This window comes from Loxodonta africana, chromosome 8 (genome assembly GCF_030014295.1).
Source record: "Loxodonta africana isolate mLoxAfr1 chromosome 8, mLoxAfr1.hap2, whole genome shotgun sequence".
Lineage (NCBI taxonomy): Eukaryota > Metazoa > Chordata > Mammalia > Proboscidea > Elephantidae > Loxodonta > Loxodonta africana.
In genome coordinates this window covers 115,757,641-115,779,653 of record NC_087349.1, presented here as the reverse complement: position 1 = coordinate 115,779,653, position 22,013 = coordinate 115,757,641, and the positions used below count along the sequence as shown (strand labels likewise).

The window sequence follows — 22,013 nt, the reverse complement described above, 5'->3', positions numbered from 1 at the left end:
ACAGTTTTTACAATCACAATTAACCCTGTTAACAATCAACACTCACAGCTGAGTCATATAATTCTATCAACATCTTCCCCCACTCTCTTTTCCCCAGATCTATCAGGAAAAGAGGAAACCACTCAGGGGAGACCTTCCCTTGTCTCCCTCATTTTGGCATAAGCCCACTCATGAAAGTGTGTAAGCCAGCCACTTCATGCCTTTATCTCCCCCTGTTTTAGATAGCCAATGTTTAAATTACCTGTCCCTATCAAACCAGTACTCTGAGACAAGCGTGTTCCTTGGTCTAAGAATCTTACGTTTCTGTTGGAACTTTGAGCATCTGCATGCATAAGCAAAGTCTAGTCCAGAGCAAGCCATCAAATTGCAGCACTCTACAACAGTTCATGGTGTCAAACATCTTTCTCATCATTTTTTTCGGGTTCTGGTCAGCTCATCCCTAGTTATTCAAGCTAGGTCACAATAGGTACCAGCCATAGGCTCAGGAGTTCATACACACCTCCCAGCAGCACTCAGACCAGCCAGCCCCTTCTTTCTCTCTCATCCCTAGCCCATATGGGCTAGGTCAATGGGCATTATCTAAAAGTTTAGAAGGCCACACAAGTCCCTGCACTTCTGAGCATCCAGCCCTTTCTCTTTGTCTCTCATCCCTATTCTCCATGGGTTAGGTCAACGGGTACCAATGGAACATGCCCAAACTCAGCCCATCTTTTCATTGTCACTTTTTCTCCACTTCCACTCATTAAGGGGACCCAGGTGGTTATCTGAGGTGAGCATACCAGGCTGTCTACTCACAGGCTCCCTTTAAAGTCAGGTCCTGGAAGGAGGCTCTGATGGCCACTGACTTTTCCTGCTTCAATGCACCCAAAGGCCAACTATTTGCTTGCTTGAAATCAAAAAGCAAAACAGTCATTTCCTTTTTTTTTTTTCCTGCAGATCTTCCTTCAAATGCAAATCTTGTATTTTCTCAGCAGTTCTGGGCAGGTCTGCATGTCTTTTCAAATGTAAAATTCACGGATGGGGCTCAAGTTTTTGGCCTAAGATCCCAATACTCTATATACAGAGCTACTGCATCCAAACAAACAGCCTGTGTTTCCTTACAGGCATATTCTAGTTCCCCTTTTCGCATATCCAATCAAATGCGGCTGAAGACAGACTTACACACTCTCCATTATTTATAGTACCCAATATTCATTTCTAGCATACACTTAGGTCCGCTTTACAACACTAGGTAGGAGAACCATTCAATATCCATAGCACATTCAAAAAAGCATATAACCTTCTTCAAATTATTCCAGTTTCATCTTCCCCACTCCTTGACTATCTTCCAATTCATATGCATATGATCTTGGACCTCTGGGTGGGTAGAACCAGTAGACCCTGGCCTCCTAGCAATTAACTTTCTTATGTGGCCTGGCTCTGGCCCCGAGCAATTCCAGATGCGGCATTTGTCCCTACAAGTACAGCATAACATCTCTTATTTTCCTTTCAGCCATTACAGATAACACCCAAAGTAACCATATAAGAATCAAAAGTTTCAATTCGCAAGCCCCTTCCTTCTTTCTCTTACAAAGTCCTGTGCTTCCATGAGTCAGGAGCCATTGCAATGATCCCACTTCTGACACGAACTGTAAAAATGGCATGACAGAGGCATCTGACCTCCTGTAACTTCACAAGGGGGAAGAAGAATCAAGATCAACAGCCTGAGGCTGATTCCTATGAGGTGGAGGTTAGGCATACCTCCTCTCACCAGCTTTTTACCGATTCTGACACCATTTGTCCCTTCCATGGCACACTCCACTTCTCTGCTAAATTTGCTAATTCAGTGCAATGGCCACACAGAACTCGCAGACAATAATCACAATTATGGATTTTTTTAGGGAAGTAACACGTTATAATGCAGGTTCAGGAATGCTCAGGATACAGTTCTTTGATCAGGGCAGCCTTTTCTCAGCTTTGCCCACAGGCAAGTCTCTCCCTGGCCATTGGCCCCTCAGCCCCTTGGCCTGACTCTGCCCTGCTCAAGTAAGTGTTACAAAGCTCTTTTAGCTCTGCTGATAAGTGCCCCAAGGCACCTCACTCCAACAATAAGCCTGGCCTGAAGGTGCTCAGCTCTAGCTCCATAGTTTGGCAAATCTAGATCCACCAAGTGCCCAGATGCACCCTACTCTGCCAGCAAGCCTCCTGCGCAAAGGTGCTCAACTTTCTCACTCCATGGGCTGGAAAACCCACTGCACCATCTCTTGCCAGTCTCCTATAGCCTTCTATGGTCTCTTGCAGTCTCCTGGTTCTGCTGCCGTCATTTCTCTGCTGCTGCTTCTTGCCATCTCCTGTGTTACAGCTCTCCCTCTCTGTCTTCCATGTTACATCTACGACTCTGTTTCACTCAGTGTCTCTCTTTAAGCCTAGTGGAATGGTAAAACTGACCAATCTCCTCATTAGGATTCCATATACCTTATTTGCATAGTCCCACCCAGTCATTCAAGACTATTGGTAGAAGGGCCATATTAAGTAATCCATTGCACCATAGCATCATTATTCGTAATAGCCAAAGATAAATAAAAACAAAAAGGAAACAAACCAAATATTCATTAACTGATGAATGGATAAATACAATGTGGTGTATACATACAATAGAATATTATTCAGCAATCAAAATAAATGAAGTACTGATACATGCTACAACATGGATGAACCTTGAAAACATTATGCTAAGTAATGTTATATGATTCCATTTATATGAAATATCTAGAAAAAGGAAAATCTATAGAGAAATTACATTAATGGTTATCCAGGAGTCCTTGGGTGGCACAAATTATTAATCAAAAAGATTGGTAGTTTGAACTCCCTCAAAGGTGACTCAGAAGAAAGGCCTACTGATCTGCTTCCAAAGGCCTTGGAAACCCTATGGAGCACAGTCTTTCTCTACAACATGTGGGATCATCATAATTGAAGTTGACTAGATAGCAACTGGTTAGGTTTTTTTTTTTTTTGGTGAGGGCTGGGGGAAGGAGATGAGAGAGGTAGAAGGTGATGGATAAGAGAGCCAGAGTTTCTTCTGGGGTGATGGAAATGTTCTAAAATTGATCATGCATGGATGCACAACTCTGTGAATGTACTAAAAGCTACCGAATTTCACACTTTAAAAGGGTAAAATGTGTGTAGTATGTGATTTATATCTCTATTAAGTTGTTAAAAAGTAAAATACAAACATATTGGGATGATGGGGGAGTAAAGTAAGAGAAATATCCTCATTTTGCATAGAAAGAGGTCAGTAGACGATAACCAAAACTGGAAAATTAAGAAATTGTACTAAGAGCAAATATAGAGATCAAAACCAAACCAAACCTGTTGCCATCCAGCCAATTCCAACTCATAGCGACCTATAGGACAGAGTAGAACTGTCCCATAGGGTTTCCAAGAAGTGGCTGGTGGATTCAAACTGCTAACTTTTTGGTTAGCAGCCAAGCTCTTAACCACTGCACCCCCAGGGCTCCAAATATAGAGACAAGTACCCAAAGTAAATAGCTAAAATTGTAAGAAAACATTTGTATGGAATGAGAACTGGGGGTGGGGAGAAGTGCTACAGAGGACCTCAGTGTTTCATTATAAGATGTATAAAAATACTTGATATTTTAAATTGTGCATGTATATAACTTTGATAAAAGTCAAAAGAAATCATCTGGCCCAAACTTCTCACTTTACAAATGAGAAAACAGGTCCAAGAAATTAAGTGAGTTTCTCAAATGATACAGTAGTTTACATGGACAGTCAAGATGAGACCCCCAGCTCCTAACTCCTAGCCAACCACCTTCTGTCATAACCTACTGTTAATAACAGATTTAGAGAACTTCTCACATAGACAGAAAATTCTCTGGGTGCACTGGAGATGTTTCCTGAGGGAGAGATCTTCTCTGAGATATGCTCCATGGTAACAGCAGTTGGTACAATCTTCTTGGCAAGCTTAATGAGGGTATGCCCCTGGGAGCCTGCAAAAGCCCAGCACTTCCCAGGGTGGACATCTGGCTGGAAAGAAAACACAAAGTTAATCTGTTGCCTGTTTTTGTCAATCCACTCCCAAAACATTAACCAAAGGATCACTATTTACTGCAAGTTTATCTTGTGCCTAGTCATATGAAGGCATTGTGCAGGATACATACCAAACTGGAAAACTTCAGTGACACCCCTAGGCTTAGCTAAAGGGCCCTCTCTTTTGTTTTTCCAGAGCACTTTATGCTTATATCAAACCTACTGCTGTCGAGTCAATTCCGACTCATAGCGACCATATAGCACAGAGTAGAACTGCCCCATAGAGTTTCCAAGGAGTGCTTGGCAGATTCAAACTGCTGACCTTTTGGTTAGCAGCCATAGCACTTAACCACTATGCCACCAGGGTTTCCTTATATCAAATAGAGCCCTTAATTACATAAGCATGTTTTCTTTCATTATTCTAGTTAGAGTGTAAGCTGCTAGAGGGCAGCTAGAGGGTATAGTGATGATGATGGTGGTGGTGATAGTGGTGGCAGTTATCATTGGAGTAATGGCGGTGGTGGAGGCAATGGTGATGGTTATAATGGTGGTGGTCGTGATGATTGTAGTGATAGTGGAAGTGGCAGTGGTAAATGTGGTAGTGGTAATGGCAGTAGTGCGGGTAGTGGTAATAAATATAATGGTGATATGATGGTGATGCTGGGGCTGGTGATAAAGAAGAAAAATGATGTCTATTACTACTAAACATCATAAGATGGTGGAGTAATAAACTACATGCTTCCATCCTCAAAGTAATATTAAAAACAAGTAGAAACTCTCAGAACTCTGGTAAAAAGTCAGAGGTCTATGGCAACCAAGCAAATGCTCAGTCAAGAAAAAGGCAATGTCAACTAATGGTAGGAATACTTTGTAGCTTTTTGTTACTAGATCATACCCCTCCCCTGATCTGGCCTAGCAGCTGGCTTGAAATAGCAGCCTACGTTTCCAATTTGGGACCCTGATCCTAGAATCTGAAGGGAACAAATCATACCTTATGCACAAACTATTGTTTGTCTGTTTGAAGCTGTAGGCTGACTGTGTAAAGACTGAAGCAAAGCATGCATCTCTGTTTATCCATCTTGGAGGTAATGCAGGGGGAAGGAGGGGATGGATGAACAGATTGGGGCCCAAGAGGGGAACTGAGACACACAATACAAAGCTTAGGGCTAAGGTCAAGGAGCCAGAAGAGAGGTTCTTTGAGAAGTTGGAGTATTCAGAAGTATCAGCATATACTGGGGAATTTAGAAAGCCACACAGATGTCCTGGCAAGATGCATGCCTAGAAAACACATAAAAAAATCCTAATTTTTCACTTCAGGCTGACCCCTAAACCCAGTCTAAGACTATCTAGGTATTGAAAGAGTAACCCAGCACAGAGCCAACCTGCAAAGAATCCAAGAGGTGATTGTTTTTTGTTGCTTATGGCTTTGTTTTCTTGTTTTTCTTTACTTATCATTTTTTATACTTTGTTTTCAACTCCTGACATTCAAGGAAATTTCAGTCAAGCAATACCTGAGTACAAGCTAACAGAAGAGAGACTTCAGTGAACACACAAACTGTGTAATTCAGTCTTCGCAAAAATAGTTGGGAAAAGTCACTAAACCAATGGGCTATTACAGAGTTCAACAATAAAAAAAAAAAAAAGGAAGGACAGAAAAAAAAGAGAACAGAGCCCGAAAACCCTGAGGAAGGGAGAGAATTTGATCTCCAGAATTGCCACGCTACATTAATCAGATGTACTATTTTTCAACAAAAAATCATAAAGCATACAGAGAAATAGGAAAGAATGGTCCATTCAAAAAAACAAAATAAAGCAATAGAAATCATTGCCAAAAAAGCTAAGACACTGGACTTACTAGATAAAGATTTTAAAACAACTGTCTTAAATACTGTCAAAGAGCTAAAGGAAAATATGGACAAAAAACTAAAGGATATCAGGAAAGCAATGCACAAGCAAAACGGGAATATTTATAAAGAGATAGAAATTATAAAAAGAATCTAAATAGAAATTTTGGAGCTGAAAAGTACAAAAACTGAAATGAAAATTTACTAGAGGTGCTCAACAATAGATTTGAGTGAGCAGAAGAATCAGAAAATTTGAGCACAGAACAATTGAAATGACCCAGTTTAAGAAACATAAAGAAAAATGAGCCTACGGGGCCTGTAAGATACCACCAAGTGGACCAACATATGAATTATGGGAGTCCCAGAAGGAGAAAACAGAGAAAAGGGTAGAAAGAATATTTGAAGAAATAAAGCCTGAAAACTTCCCAAATTTGAAGTCACGAAACCACATATCCAAGAACCTCAGCAAACTCCAAGTAGGATAAACCCAAAGACAGCCACACTAACACATATTATACTCAAACTGTCAAAAACCAAAGATAATGAGAGAATTTTGAAAGCAGCAAGAGTGAAGCAAATCAGCATATATAAGGGACATTCAATGAGATTAAGCCCTGATTTCTCCTCAGAACTCATGGAGGCCAGAAGTCAGTGGGATGACATATTTAAAGCACTGAAAGAAAAAAAATAACAAAAACCCAAGAATTCTGTATCTGGCAAAACCGTCCTTAAAAATGAGGGCAAAAATAAGACATACTCAGATAAACAAAAGCTAAAGGAGCTTGTTACCAAAAGACCTGCCCTATAAGAAATGTTGCTACAAGAAATACTAAAGGGAGTCCTTCAGGTTGAAATGAAAGTACACTAGATAGTGACTTGAAGCTGTATAAAGACACAAAGACCTGCAGTAAAGGCAATTTCATGGATAAATATAGACACAAATTTACTATATTTTTGGTTTATAACTCATAACTTCCCCCCCAAAAAAAACCTCAAACTAAAAAACTAAAGCATAAAAATATTATAAATTTATGTTATTGGGCACACAATGTATAAAGATGTAATTTTTGATGACAACAACAACATAAAAGGAGAGACATAGCCATATAGGAAAAAAATTTTTATATGTTATTGTAGGTTTTAAGTCGGTATCAATTTAAACTTTATTGTTACATTTAGGATATTAAGTAATCCCCATGGTAATCATGATGAAAGCATCTTGAAAATTTTCACATAAAGAAATGATAATCAAAATAGTCCAGTACAAACAATTCACTAAACACAAAAGAAGGCAGTATGGGAGGAAAGAGGGTACAAAAAAAGTATAAGACACATATAAAACAAATACCAAAATGGCAGACTGTTAAATCCTTCCCAGTACGTAAGTACAGTGATTGCTATACTTGTGAGGGAATGTTGTTCAGCCATAGGTAGGACTGAAGTTTAATATGTGCTGTGACATGGATGGCCCTTGACAGTATTGTGCTGAATGAAATACGTCAGACAAGGGGGAACAAATACAGTATAATCTCACTTATGTGAAGTAGCAAGAATACGCAAACACATGGAGACAAAAGTGTATCTGTGGTTACCAGGAGCTGGGGGGAGGGAGGAATGATCAGTTATTGTTTGAAGGGCACTGATTTTCTTTTTTAGGTGATAGAAAAGCTTTGAAAGTGGATGGTGGTTTACCATACTGTGAGGGTAATTAATGTCACTGAATTGTACACTTAAAAATGGTTAGAGTGGAAAGTTTTATGTTATATATATTGTTTCACAATATATATATTTTTTAATTATGTCTACCATTTTCTAGGTCTAGATTATAGACTGGAATGAGACTCATGGGTTTGCCCTTGAAGGTACTTCTTAAATTTGAAACTAACCTCAAGCTTGGGATAACAGTTCAGAAGTGTTCTACTATCTGTTAGCATTTACTGCCCTTAGAATTGAACTGAGAGGTTGGATGGTAATCTTATCTGGAAATTTTCCATTATAATCAGACTTAACAAGCAGTTTCTTGGCCTAAAAAACACTTAGTACAGTACTGACACATCAAAAAAAACAACAACCTGTTGCCATTGAGTCGATTCCAACTCATAACGACCCTACAGGACAGAGTAGAACTGTCCTACTGGGTTTCCAAGGAGCACCTGGTAGATTTTAAACTGCCGACCTTTTGGTTGGCAGCTGAAATCTTAACCACTACGCCACCAGGGTTTCCATAGGGGGCATGAAAATTCAGTAAATGTTTGTTAAATCACCAAAGATTTCAAGGGAGTCCACAAATCAGTTTAAAGAAAAGAATGTGGAATTTATCTGTTGTATTTGAAAAATAATCTAGTTTCTTGTTCATAATAAATAAATAACTGTAAAATGAAAAATAATTCGTGCAGTTTAATGACTATAAAAACATAACAAGATCATTTCAGATCCTAAAACAAGTTTGGAGAATCTTAAATTGCCTCCATTTTAAACATCAATAATTTCACGATAAATAATAAGAATAAAATCCTAAAATACAAATGAGTTATTCTTAACTTAGCTTTTACCTGAAGGATAATATCTGGAGGCATTTCATAATTTAAGAATCCTATCCCATGCCAGTACAATTTTGCCTTATCATTTTTGTAACTTTCCGAAGTTCCAGCTTCAATGATGGAGGCTCCTAAAATTAGAAAATAAGCTTTAAAATAAAAAAAATGTACACTCAATTCAAAATATACCATTTGGATTTTAACAATGTTCTTGGAAAACTACTGTTGGGTAAATTACAAATGAGTTGAGATTCCTGTTAAGGAACTGATGAGAAAAGTCTGACCTTCAGTTTTCATTATCACAGAAATGTTATCACCTTGAGGAGGTAACGTCTGCTCTGCCTATTTCACAACATTTCTGAAACTAGTATTATAAAAAATCAGATTCTGGAACAACTGATTTATAGACAGCAATATTATATGGATTTTTTTTACCTAAAAACATACATAATCAAGCCAAACTTACTGCCTTCGAATAAATCCTGACTCATGGCTACCCCACCTGTTTCAGAGTAATACTGCTTTCCGTAGGGTATTCAGTAGTTGTAATCTCATTCTTTCTTTCCTGGAGCTTCTGGGTGGATTTGAACTGCCAACCTTTTGGTAGTAGTCAAGAACAATTTGTGTCACACAATGTTGTTAGTGTTATTATTTGCCATTAAGTGAATTCCTATGTACAACAGAATGAAACACTGCCTGATCCTGCACCATCCTCATGATCATTGTTATGTTTGAGCCCATTGTTGCAGCCACTGTGTCAATCCAACTCTTTGAGGGTACTCTTCTTTATTCAATGGCCCTCTACTTTACCAAGCATGATGTCCTCCTCCAGGGATTGGTCCCTTCTGATAATATGTACAAAGTATGTAAGACGAAGTCTCGTCATCCTAATTTCTAAGGAGCAGACTTTGTTCTTCTGGCAGTCCATGGTATGTTCAGTATTCTTCACCAACATCATGATTCAAATGCAGCAACTCTTCTTCTATCTTCCTTGTTCATTGTCCAGCTTTCGCATGCATATGATGTCACTGAAAATATGGCTTGGGTAAGGAGCACTTTAATCCACAGAGTGACATCTTTGCTTTTCAACACTTTAATAAAAGGTCTTTTTGCAGCAGATTTTCCAATGCAATATGTTGTTTGATTTCTTGACTGCTGCTTCCATGGGAAGGTTCAGTGGTGGTTCAGTGGATAAAGTGGTTAACCAAAATGTCAGTGGCTCGAACCTACTAGACGCTCAGTGGGAGAATAATGTGGCAGTCTGCTTCCTTAAAGATTTATAGCCTTGGAAACCCTATAGGACAGTTCTGCCCTGTCCTATAAGGTCACTCTGAGTTGGAATTGACTCAATGATAGTAGGTTTATTTCTACGGGCAAGGATTGTGGATCCAAGTAAAATGAAATCTCTGACAACTTCAATATTTTCTCCGTTTATCTTGATGTTGCTTATTGGTCCAGTTGTGAGGATTTTTGTTTTCTTTATGTTTAGGTATGAAGGGTATAGTCTTAGATCTTCATCAGTAAGTGCTTCAAGTCCTCTTCACTTTAAGCAAGCAAGGTCATGTCATCTGCATATTGCAGGTTGTTAAAAAGTCTTCCTCCAATATTGATGCCAGGTTCTTCGTCATATATTTCAGGTTTTTGGATTATTTACCCAGCATACAGATTGAATAAATATGGTGAAAGGATACAGCCCAAACTCACACTTTTCCTGATTTTAAACCACGCAGTATACCCCTGTTCTTTTCAAATGACTGCCCCTTGGCCTATGTACAAGTTCCTCATGAGCACAATTAAGTATTCTGGAATTCCCATTCTTTGCAATGTTATCCATAATTTGTTATGATCCACACAGCTGAATACCTCTGCACAGTCAATAAACACAGGTAAACATATTTCTGGTATTCTGTGCTTTCAGCCAGGATCCATCTAACATCAGCAATGATACCCTTTGTTCCACATCCTCTTCTGAGTCTGGCTTGAACTTCTAGCAATTCCCTGTTGATGTACTGCAGCAACCATTTTTGAATTATCTTCAGCAAAATTTTATTTGTACGTAATATTAACGATATTGTTCAATAATTTCCTCATCCTGTGGGATCACCTTTCTTTTGAACGGGCACAATGGATCTCTTCCAGTCAATTGGCCAAGTAACTGTCTTCCAAATATCTTGACGTAGATGAGTGAGTGCTTCTGGTGTTGCATCCATTTGTTAAAACATGTCAATTGGTATTCTGCCAATCACTCGAACATTGTTTTTCACCAATGCCTTCAGTGTAGCTTGGACTTCTTCCTTCAATACCACTGGTTCATGGTCATATGCTACCTCCTGAAATGGTTGAACCTTGACCAATTCTTTTTGGTACACTGTACGTTCTTTCCACCTTCTTTTGATGCTTCCTCATTCGTTCAATATTTTGCCAACAGAGTCCTTCAATATTGCAACTGGAGGCTTGTTTATGTTGTTGAAAAAAGGTATTTCTAATGAATAGGTTGTTGGTCTTGCAAAATTCTGCCATGTAATCTCAGTGTCATTTCTATCACCAAGGCCATATTTTCCAACTACAGATCCTTCTTTCTTTCCAACTTTCAGATTCTGATCCCCAGTAATTATCAATGCATCTTGACTGCATATTTGATCAATTCCAGACTGCAGAAGTTGGTAAAAATCTTCAATTTCTTCATCTTTGGCATTAGTAGTTGGTGTGTAAATTTGAACAATAATGGGATTGACTGATCTTCCTTGTAGGCCTATGGATATTATCCTATCACTGACAGAGAGTTGTATCTTGAAATGCTCTTTTTGACAATGAATATGAAACTGCTCCTCTTTAATTTGTCATTCCTGGCATAGTAGACCAAATTATTGTCTGATTTAAGATGGCCAATACTAGTCCATTTCAGCTCGCTAATGCCTAGGATATCGATCTTCATGAGTTCCATTTCATTTTGAAGACTTCCAGTATTCCTAGATTCATACGTCATACATTCCACATTCTGATTGTTAATGGATGTTTGTAGCTGTTTGTTCTCATTTTGAGTTATGCCACATCAGCAAATGAAGGTCCCAAAAGCTTTATTCCATTCATGTTATTAGGGTTGACTCTACATTGAGGGGTGCCCTGGTGCTGCAGTGGTTAAGAGCTTGGCTGCTAACCAAAGAGGTCAGCAGTCCAAATCCTTGGAAACCCTATAGGGCAGTTCTACTCTGTCCTATAGGGTTGCTATAAGTTGGAACTGACTCAACAACAATGGGCTTGGGCTCTTCCTCGGTCATATTTTGAGTGCCTTCCAATCTAAGGAACTCATTTATTTGCACTGTATCAGACAATGTTCCACTGCTATTCATAAGGATTTTACTGGTCAGTTTCTTTTTTTAGAAGTAGATTGTCAGGTCCTTCTTCCTAGTCTGGAAGTTTCTCTGAAACCTGTCCACTATGGATGACTCTGCTGGTATTTGAAATACTGGTGGCATAGCTTCAAGCATCACAGCAACAAGCCAGCTACCACATATGAGTGGTGGTTATTCCAGTTATGATCAGAGAAATAGTTTGACTTGATTATTTTAAATTTATAAAGGTTAGTTTTATATCCCAGAATGTAATCTTTGTGAAAGTTCCATGTGCACTAGCAAAGAAGGTATATTCTGATGTTGTTTGGTGGAGTGTTCTGTAAATGTCAATTAGTGGTTTGACAGCATTGTTTAGATTATCTGTACTCTGGCTATTTTTTTTCCTTCATTCCTTCATTTTGTATTAATAACAGAGGAGTATTGAAGTCTCCAACAAAAATTGTAAATTTGTATATTTTTCCTTTTAGTTCCTTCGTATTTGCCTATCTATTTTGAAGCTTTTGTAAGTGCAATAACTTTAGGATTATTATGTTTTCTTGGTGAGTTGCTCTTTTTATCATTATGCAATGTTCTTCTTTAGCCTTGATAATTAATATTCCATGTTTTGATGTCTATTCTGCCTGATGCTTATATAGTCACTCTACTTTTCCGTTCTTATACTTTTAACCTATTTAAGTAATTACAATTAAAGTGGGTGTCTTGTAAATAGTCACTCTACTTTTCCGTTCTTATACTTTTAACCTATTTAAGTAATTACAATTAAAGTGGGTGTCTTGTAGACAGCATTTATTTTCTTTTTATCCAATCTGACAATACTCTTACTTTGTGTGTCTAGACCATTCACCTTTAGTATGATTATTGACTGGGTTGAATTTGTCTACCATTTTATTATTTATTTTCTCTTTGTCCCTTCTGTTTTTCTTCATCTGTTACTCTTTTCCTGCCTTCTTTTACATTAGTTAAATATTTTTTTACTTCTCTTTAAGTGTTGAGTTTTGGTTCTCTCTCTCTGTCTCTCTTTTTTTTTTTTTTGGTGTTTGTTCTAGTGACTACCCGTCATGTCTGTCACTTTGTTGTACTGTGGTGGTTTGCACGTTGCTGTGATGTTGGATGCTACGCCACCATTATTTCAAATACTAGCAGGGTCACCTGTGGTGGATAGGTTTCAGTGGAGCTTCCAGATTAAGACAGACTAGGAAGAAGGATCTGGAGGTCTAGTTATGAAAAAATTGACCAGTGAAGATTTATGAATAGCAGTGGAATATTGTCTGATAAAATGCCTAAGATGAGCCCCTCAGGTTGGAAGGCAGTCCTCAAAGTAGAGTTGACCTTAATGATGTGGATGGAGTCAAGCTTTTGGGACCTTCATTTGCTGACCTGGCACGACTCAAAATAAGAAAAAAAGCTGCAAACATTCATTAATGATTAGAACGTGGAATGTATGAATCTAGGAAAATTGGAAGTTGTCAAAAAAGAAATGCATGAAGATTGATATCCTAGGCATTAGTGAGCTGAAATGGACTGGTATTGGCCATTTTGAATCAGACAATCATATGCAGGGAAAGACAAATTGAACAGGAATGGCATCACATTCATTGTCAAAAAGAGCATTTCAAGATCTATCCTGAAGTACAGCACTGTCCGGGAGAGGATAATATCATGCCTATAAGGAAGACCAGTTAATCCCATTATTATTCAAATTTACATATCAATCACTGATGCCAGAGATGAAAGAATTGAAGATTTTTACCAACTTCTGCAGTCTGAAATTGATCAAACATGCAGTCAAGATACATTGATAATTACTGGGGATTGGAATGCAAACATTGGGAAAAAAAGAAGGATCTGTTGTTGGAAAATGTGGCCTTGGTGATAGAAACGACGCCGGAGATTGCATGACAGAATTTTGCAAGGTCAACAACTTATCCATTGCAAATACATTTTTCAACAAGTAAATAGCAATTATTTGCAAATAAGCAGATCTGACCAGATGAAAAACACATGTATGAAATCGACTACTTCTGTGGAAAAAGTTAATGGAAAAGCTCAATATCGTCAGTCAGAACAAGACCAAGGAACAACTGTGGAACAGAACATCAATTGCTCCTATGCAAGTTGAAGTTGAAGCTGAAGAAAATTAAAAGAAGTCCATGAGAAACCAAGTATGACCTTGAGTATATCCCACCTGAATTTGGAGACTACCTCAAGACTAAATTTGATGCATTGAACACTAATGATGGAAGACCTGAGGAGTTGTGGATGACACCAAGGACATCATGCATGAAGAAAGCACAAGGTCATTAAAAATAAGGGAATGAAAGGAAAGACCAAAATGGATGTTAGAAGAGAGTCTGAAATTTGCTGTTGAATGTAGAGTAGCTAAAGATAATAGAAGAAATGAGGAAGTAAAAGAGCTGAACAGAAGACTTCAAAGGGCAGCTCGAGAAGACAAAGTAAAGCATTATAATGAAATGTGCAAAAAACTGGAGTTAGAAAACCAAAAGTGAATAACATGCTCAGAATTTTTCAAGATGAATGAACTGAAGAAAAAATTTAAGCCTCGAGTTGTAATTTGGAAGGATTCCATGGGCAAAATATTGGCTGACATAAGAAGCATCAAGAGAAGATGGAAGAAATACACACAGTCACTGTACCAAAAGGAATTGATTAATGTTCAACCACTTCGGGAGGGAGAATGTGATCAAAAACTGATGGTATTAAAGGAAGCAGTCCAAGTTGCACAGAAGGCTTTGGTGAAAAACAAAGCTCTAAGAATTGACAGAATACTAATTGAGATGTTTCAATAAACGGATGTAGTGATAGAGGGGCTCACTTGTCTATGCCAAGAAATTTGGAAGACAGCTACCTGGCCAACTAACTGGAAGAGATCCATGTTTGTGCCCATTCCAAAGAAGGGCAATCCAATGGAATGTGGAATTATTGAACAGTATTTTTTTTTATCATTAATATCACATACAAGTCAAATTTTGCTGAAGATAATTCAAAAACTGTTGTAGCAGTAAATCGAAACATAACTGCCAGAAATTCAAGCTGAATTCAGAAGACAATATAAGACAAGGTGTATCATAGCTGATGTCAGATGGATCTTGGCTGAAGGCAGAGAATACCAGAAAGATGTTTACCTGTGCTTTATTGACTACATAAAGGCATTTAGCTCTGTGGATCATATAAATTATGGATAACATTGTGAAGACTAGGAATTCCGGAACACTTTATCATGCTCATGTGGAGCCTGTACATAGACCAAGAGGCAGTAATTTGAACAGAAGAAGGGGATACTGCGTGGTTTAAAATCAAAAAAGGTGTGTGTATCCTTTCCCCGTACTTATTCAATCTCTATGCTGAGCAAATAATCTGAGAAGGTGGACTATATGAAGAATAATTTGGCATCAGGATTAGAGGAAGACTCATTAACAACCTGCGATATGCAGATGACACAACCTTGCTTGCTTAAAGTGAAGAGGACTTAAAAGCACTTACTGAAGATCTAAGACTTCAGCCTTCATTATGGATTTCCCCTTAACATAAAGAGAATAAAAATTCTCACAACTGAACGAATAAGCAAGATCACGATACACAGAGAAAATACTGAAGTTGTCAAGTATTTCATTTTATTTGGATCCAAGATCAAAGCCCATGGAAGCAGCAGTCAAGAGATCAAAGGATGTATTGCGTTGGGCAAATGTGCTGCAAAAGACCTCTTTAAAGTGTTGAAAATCAAAGATACCACTTTGAGGAGTAAGATGTGCTTAACCGTAATATTTTCATTTGCCTTCTATGCATTCGAAAGGTGGATAATGAGTAAGGAAGACCAAAGAAACCTTGATACCTTTTAATTACGGTGTTGACGAAGAATATTGAAGATACCATGGACTGCTAGAAGAAAAACAAGTCTGTCTCGGAATTGAGGATGGCAAGACTTCATCTCACATACTTTGGACATGTTATCAGGAGGAACTAGTCCCTGGAGAAGGACATTATGCTTTGTAACACAGATGGTTAATGAAAAAGAGGAAGACCCTCAATGAGATGGATTGACACAGTGGCTGCAACAATGGGCTCAAACATAGCAATGATTGTGAGGATTGTGCAGGACTGGGCAGTGTTTCCTTCTGTTTTACATAGGGTTGCTATGAGTCAGAACTGACTTGATGGCATTTAATACCTACTGACTACAATATATGTACCTAACTTTTTGTGGTCTACCGATAGCTAATATTTTACCATTCCATGTAAAAATTAGGGTCTTTACAACTATAGAGGTCCATTTAACCTCACCTACTGACTTTTTTACTGACTTTTTCTATATAGTTGCCATGAGTATTACATTTACATGAATTAATATCATACCAGGCAGTGTTATAATTATTCCTTTTAACAGTCATATGTATTTTAAAGAACTTGAAAATCCTCTTATATTTAATCACTTATTTATATGTTGCTCTTTATTCATTCCTACAATTTCAAGTTTCTTTCTGCTATCAGTTCCCTTAAGATTGAACAACTCCTTCTAGCAGATTTATTATCAAAGAATTCTTAGTTTTCCTTCGTCTAAAATATCTTTACTTCACTTTCATTCCTGAAAGATATTTTTGCTGAATCTAGAATTCTGCATTGACATTTCTTTTCTCTGAGCATTTTAAGAATGTATATTTCTGATAAGAATTTGCTAAAGATTCTGATAAGAAACCTGAAGTCATTTGTATAATTGTCCTCCTATATACAATGTGTGTGTGTGCTTCTTTTCTCTCTAGCTGCTTTCAAGTTTGTTTTTCATTTTTTATTTTAAGCAATTTAAATGTGATTTGTATGGTTGTATTTTTCTTTGAGTTTATCTTGTTTTGGATTTGCTGAGTTTTCTGAATCTATAAACTTATGTTTCTCAACAAATTTGGGGTGATTTTTAGCCATTATTTCTTAAAACTATTTGTATGCATTGATCTCTTTCTCCTTCTGAGACTGCAAGGATGAGAATGTTGAACCTTTTGGTACTGTTCCACAGGTTCTTGAGGCTCTGCTCATTTCTTTTTCCTCCAGTCTCTTTTCCCCCCTGTTGTTCAGATTGGACAATTTCTATTGATCTAGCATCAGTTTCACTGATTCTTTTTTCTGTCATTGTCCTTTTGTTATTGACTCAATTCAGTAAATTCCCAGTTTTTGACTCTTCTCCACAATCTACCTACTTTTGTATACTTTCCAAAATGCTCAGGTAATTGCAGCTTATATTTTGTCCAAATTTTTTAGTTGTAATCAGCAGAAGAGAGAAATTGAATTGGGCTTTCTACATCTTGACCAAATCAGAAGCTGGAATTGCGTTTCGATGCTGAAATGTATTGAGAAACATAACATTTTTTGCTTTTTCTTGTTCTACATGGGATGCCCATCGCTCTACATTAGTCATCATGACTTTTGCAAATGGAGGTTGTAAATAATTTCAGTGGAAAAGAAGAAGGCATAAAAAAAAGTATATGAGAATGTCAAGATTAAAAAAAAAATTCTATGGATTACCTTCCCCTCCTCCACCCCTCTGTCTTATCTCAGTGCATATGCTTCACCTGCTTCAGGGAATTCAGGTTCAGGCAAGCTCTGTTATTCTGGTGTCTCTCTCTCTAAACACACACACACATTTAAGCAGAGCACTCTGATCCAAACGCTCTAATTTAGGAAAGATACAAATTTATTTCTCCAGTATGAATCTGAATTTATCATTTGATTAAAATTGGTGTTATTTTGTGTGCTTTATATTTTCATTCTCCTTCCCTTTCTCTTCCTTCTGTCCTTCCACATTGCTCATTGCACACGTATTATTAATAGACTATAACAGGCAGGGTATTGTAGAGATTAGGGTTAATAATACATAGTAAAAGCCTTTAAGAATTCATTTTAACTAAAGGATATTGAGAACTTGGCTTTATTTATAGCCTTTAAGGCATATCATTTAATCACTAACAATGCATTAGATTGGTTGTTATAAGTCATTTTAGTATATGTAATAATAAAAAATGCTGTAATGGTTACTATGCTTAAAACACGTTCTGTCTTCTCCAACTTCACTGTGCTATCTCAGCTTTGTCATCCTTTTAAGTTTATACTAATGAACTTGCACAGTAATTCCTCCCTCTATGATTTGAACTCAGAAAGCAATCAACTACATTTCTATTCTCTTTTTTACTATCTAGATTTACTAAGTTTTTCTCCTTTCAAGTTACCAGATAGAGAAATGTTTTCCTAATAAACACCTATAGAGAATAGAGGTAATTTTACAGCAGATTTTTTTTTTATGTTTTTCTTTTTGCTTTTTCCATACTCACCAGCGGACTTAAGAGCATAATCAGCCATCTGGACTTGGTCTTCTCTCAACTTTTTAAGTACATAACTTACCAAGTTTGACATTTCCTGCAAAAATTTAAAAACAGTCTCTGATAACTGAGTTTCAATTATTTACTTTATTATTTTAGACCTAAATTTCCTAATCTAAATATTAATAACAGCAAACATTTATCAAGCACCCACTCTGGGCTAGGCACTGTGCAAAGTGTCTTACACAGATACATAATATAAACTTCACAGCTCTGCAGGCGAGGTCCGTCTCAGACAGACGAAGTATTTAAAGCTGTGTCCAGTGACTACTCCAAGGTCATACAGCAAGACTGGACCTAAGGCCCTTTCCAAAGCCCTAAGCACTGCACCACAGTGCTTATACATTGAAGGAGGCCGTGCTATCTGATCTCCTGTGCCCGCTCTTTTGTTAGTGTCCTACGCTTAGTAACAAAGTCTTGAATGGTCTATACTTACTTAGGACTCAAGGCAGCTTACATAAAGTAGCCAATTGCTTATGTAACAAACTTATGAAACAAGAAGTTTATTACTTTTCACCCCATGCTGTCACTTCTCAGCCCCCATATGTCTCCCTTTCTGTGCCTACATGGCTCCTATACTGCTGTTATTAGAAATTATTCATCCATTTGGATTAATGTTGGGTTCTTAAGGACAGTCTGATTGAAAAAGAAAAGGTGATTATCTTGAAGGACCTACAGTATGAGCTCGAATAAGGCATAGCACTTTGTCACAGTGACCTGCCAAAGTGGGGCCTGTCAAATTTCTGTGCATTTCAAAAAGTAGACTTTAAGGAAGGGAAAGAAGATAGCGATAGTTAAGATAGAAGGGAAGCAAAAGTAAGTTCATCGTTTTTATCATAATTTTGCCTAAATCTGATTGAACTAAATGGGTATACTTTGAGGAATAAAAATTGTTTCCTATTTAAATATTTGTGTCTAGGCAGTCAGAGAATGTCATTTTTGAATGACATTTTTTCCCTTGAAAGATAAAATAGAATCAGTTATTTATTGTGGTGGGAAGTAAGTCATATCACAATACAAAGTCTCCTCTGTGATAAAAAAAAAAAAAAAAAAAAAATAAAGCAGGTATGAAAAAGTGGGCTTCCGGGGGCCAGCTTTAGTGAAAGCAAGCTGATGGTAGAGAAGAATTTTCCAGAAGAGGACACAAGGCAAATCGCAGCACTAGAACAATTAATCCACTCAAAAAAAGTAATTGTGAAGTGACTCTAGAGGGAAATACTAAAACTGCCCACCCACACCCCCCAATACCTTCTTACCTCATCAAGAATGCCCTTGTCCTGTTCCTCAACAGGGTCCTCATTCCAGCTATGATTGTACATTCCGTCCTTCATTTCTCTAAGTAATGCCTTTAGAACATCTATTTGTTCTATTAAAAATAGGATTTCACGGAAATTGTTTTCCAAAGTTTGGCTTTCCCTCCTGTAAATAGGGAAACCCAATGAGGAAGGAGGAAAAGAGTAAACTTTGTTCCCAAGCAATCGGCTGGTATGGGGCTTCAGTACATCAGCAAAGAGAAAAACCATTTGCCATCAAGTTGCCCCCCACTCATGGTGACCCCATGTGTGTCAGAATAGAAATGAGCTCTATAGAGTTTTCAATGGCTGATGTTTCAGAAGTAGAAGCCCCTCTAAGTGGACTTGAACTTCCAAACATTGGGCTAGCAGCTGAGCACATTGGCTGTTTGCACCACCCAGGAACTACTTAGCAAAGAGAAGAGGTGTTTTATAGTGCTGAAGAAATAAATTCCGGAGTGAGTGGAGATCAGGGAGGTCCATTTCTCTAACTCATCACTATCTCACTAAATATGACACATGGGCATATGACATTCACAGAAAGCTTTCTTGGGGGTGTCCCAGTGCTTGGCACTGCACTCTGCCCTGGGAGTGCAGGTCTGAATCAACTCTGTACTTCCCTCAGGGGAACTCAGGCCTTGCTGACCTGAGGCTTGGTGACTCTGTGTGTGTGTGTGTGTGTGTGTGTGTGTGCGCTCGCACACGCGCGCGCGCCTACACAGGCAAGATGAAATCTTAAGCTTCTTAAAACTGGGAAACACCTTGCATTTCAACTGTGGTGCAGAGTGGTGGTGTTCAAATTGTGCCCTAGGTTTGTGGATGTGCCTCTGGGGAACCTAACCGGTGGGTAACTACTTTTTACCTGTTTTAAAAAATACTTTTGTAAGATTTTACTTTCAAAGAAGGGTTTCTGCAACTTTTAAAGTCTGGAAGTTAATGGTAGAGATAATAGAAAATGTCAAGCCAATTGGTATTTGTTTATGCTTAAAAAAGTAGATACTACCTATATAGTAAGTTTTCCAAACTTTTGAAAAAATACATGTTCGATACTTGGAAAAAGCAAAAGTATAGAAGAAAGAAACACTGCTAAATTTTCATTTTTATTCTATGCAAAAATCTAATAACAGACTAAAGATTGTGCTAATAACTTTGTGACTCACTGTACTTTACAAGTCATTAAATGTATTTTAGTATTAATTTAATGGCTTTATAATACTCCACTACATGGACATACTGTAATATATTTAACCAATGGCTAATTTTTATCATCTAGGTTGTTTGCCATTTTCATGGTTATAAATAATATTGAAAGCACATACGAGCATATATTTTTTAAGGAATGATCCACGGAAGGAGAAATTTTAAGTTAAAGGGTAAATAATTTCCTAAAGTAATAGAAATGCTGTTGTTTTGTTTTGAACATGCATGCTTACTATATGGAAAAAAAGAAAAAAGATATTCAGAAAAGTCTAAAAAGGAAAAGTCACCCAAAATTTCACTCCCAGAAATGGCCACGTTAATGTTTGTTGACATCCTGCCTAGCATCCTCTATGCATATATGCAGCTGGGAAAAAAAGGCAGAAGGGGAAGAAGGAGGGAGGAAGGACAGACCTTAAAGAACTACAGGATCAGAGGCAGGTTAATCTGTATATGCCATATTTAATATTAAAATATCTTGTTTATTGTCATTTGAATTTATCAGAAGGAAAGAAGTCAAGAAAAACTCCCCTCCCTCACTTTTGCATATACATTCGTTTCATAAAGATCTACCTTTTTATGGTGGACAAGAGAAAAAGCCAGAAAAAATGCTCTTGGCTGGCATGAAGAGGAAAAGTGTAATATTACAGAGAAATAATCTTTAGTTTTATGAAACTGTAAAGACATTTCGGTATTCAGAACCACACCAGAAACCCCCACGTATCAGGAAATCTCACTCACTTTAAAAGTTCCAGTTGCTCTTTGGACATACGAAGTCTGGCCTGAAAAAAAAATTTTTTTAATTAATTAAATTAAAAAAATAAGTAAATCATTCTGGATCCTGCCTATTCAAGTGGAGTTATTTTTCTTATTCGGAAAAAAAAAATTCGGAAGGGGAAAGAAATTACACTCCAAAGTTTGATGTACACCGCATGAGGGCTGGGACACATATCATATAAGTAAGGCACCAGAATCTTTTCTGGCCTTCACTGTAAATAATTATTGTACTTGGAGGAGATGTTTAATAACGAATAATATTATACTGGAGTTCTGTTTCCTGTTCCTCAAGACTGTGAAGTGCTAAGCTAAACACCATCCTAGGACTCCGTAATGAGAGAGGGGGATTTCCTGGCCAGGAGGAAGGAAGGATGAAGCTTGAGAAACACAGGGCGGCCCTGGGGGCCAGGCAGCAGCTGTGCTGTCCACATGGAAGGACACTGCGCAGGCCTGAGGAGCCGGACTTCGACTTGGCGGGCCAACTGGGCCCTTTAGGCATGTTTTATAAACAATGAGGAAGCACTCCATTCCGAAATAAGTGATGTGATTAATTTGGGCTTAGACTAGCAATAACAATCAGTAGACTCACTGATATTTACCCAAA

The 22,013-nt window shown here is 37.8% G+C and overlaps 1 protein-coding gene across 1 annotated transcript in view; it reads right to left on the bottom strand.

The window, feature by feature from the left end:
* The window catches only part of SUN3 (Sad1 and UNC84 domain containing 3), a 30,989-nt gene extending 9,587 nt beyond the window's left edge, over positions 1 to 21,402 (bottom strand). The window contains exons 1-6 of the mRNA XM_023544204.2: positions 21,374 to 21,402; positions 19,400 to 19,562; positions 18,096 to 18,180; positions 8,426 to 8,541; positions 3,852 to 4,026; positions 1,085 to 1,110 (exon numbers count right to left, since the gene is read on the bottom strand). Of these exons, the coding sequence (XP_023399972.2) occupies positions 1,085 to 1,110; positions 3,852 to 4,026; positions 8,426 to 8,541; positions 18,096 to 18,180; positions 19,400 to 19,562; positions 21,374 to 21,402 (594 nt within the window). The remainder of the gene's footprint in view (positions 1 to 1,084; positions 1,111 to 3,851; positions 4,027 to 8,425; positions 8,542 to 18,095; positions 18,181 to 19,399; positions 19,563 to 21,373) is intronic.
* Between the last annotated feature and the right edge of the window lie 611 nt (positions 21,403 to 22,013).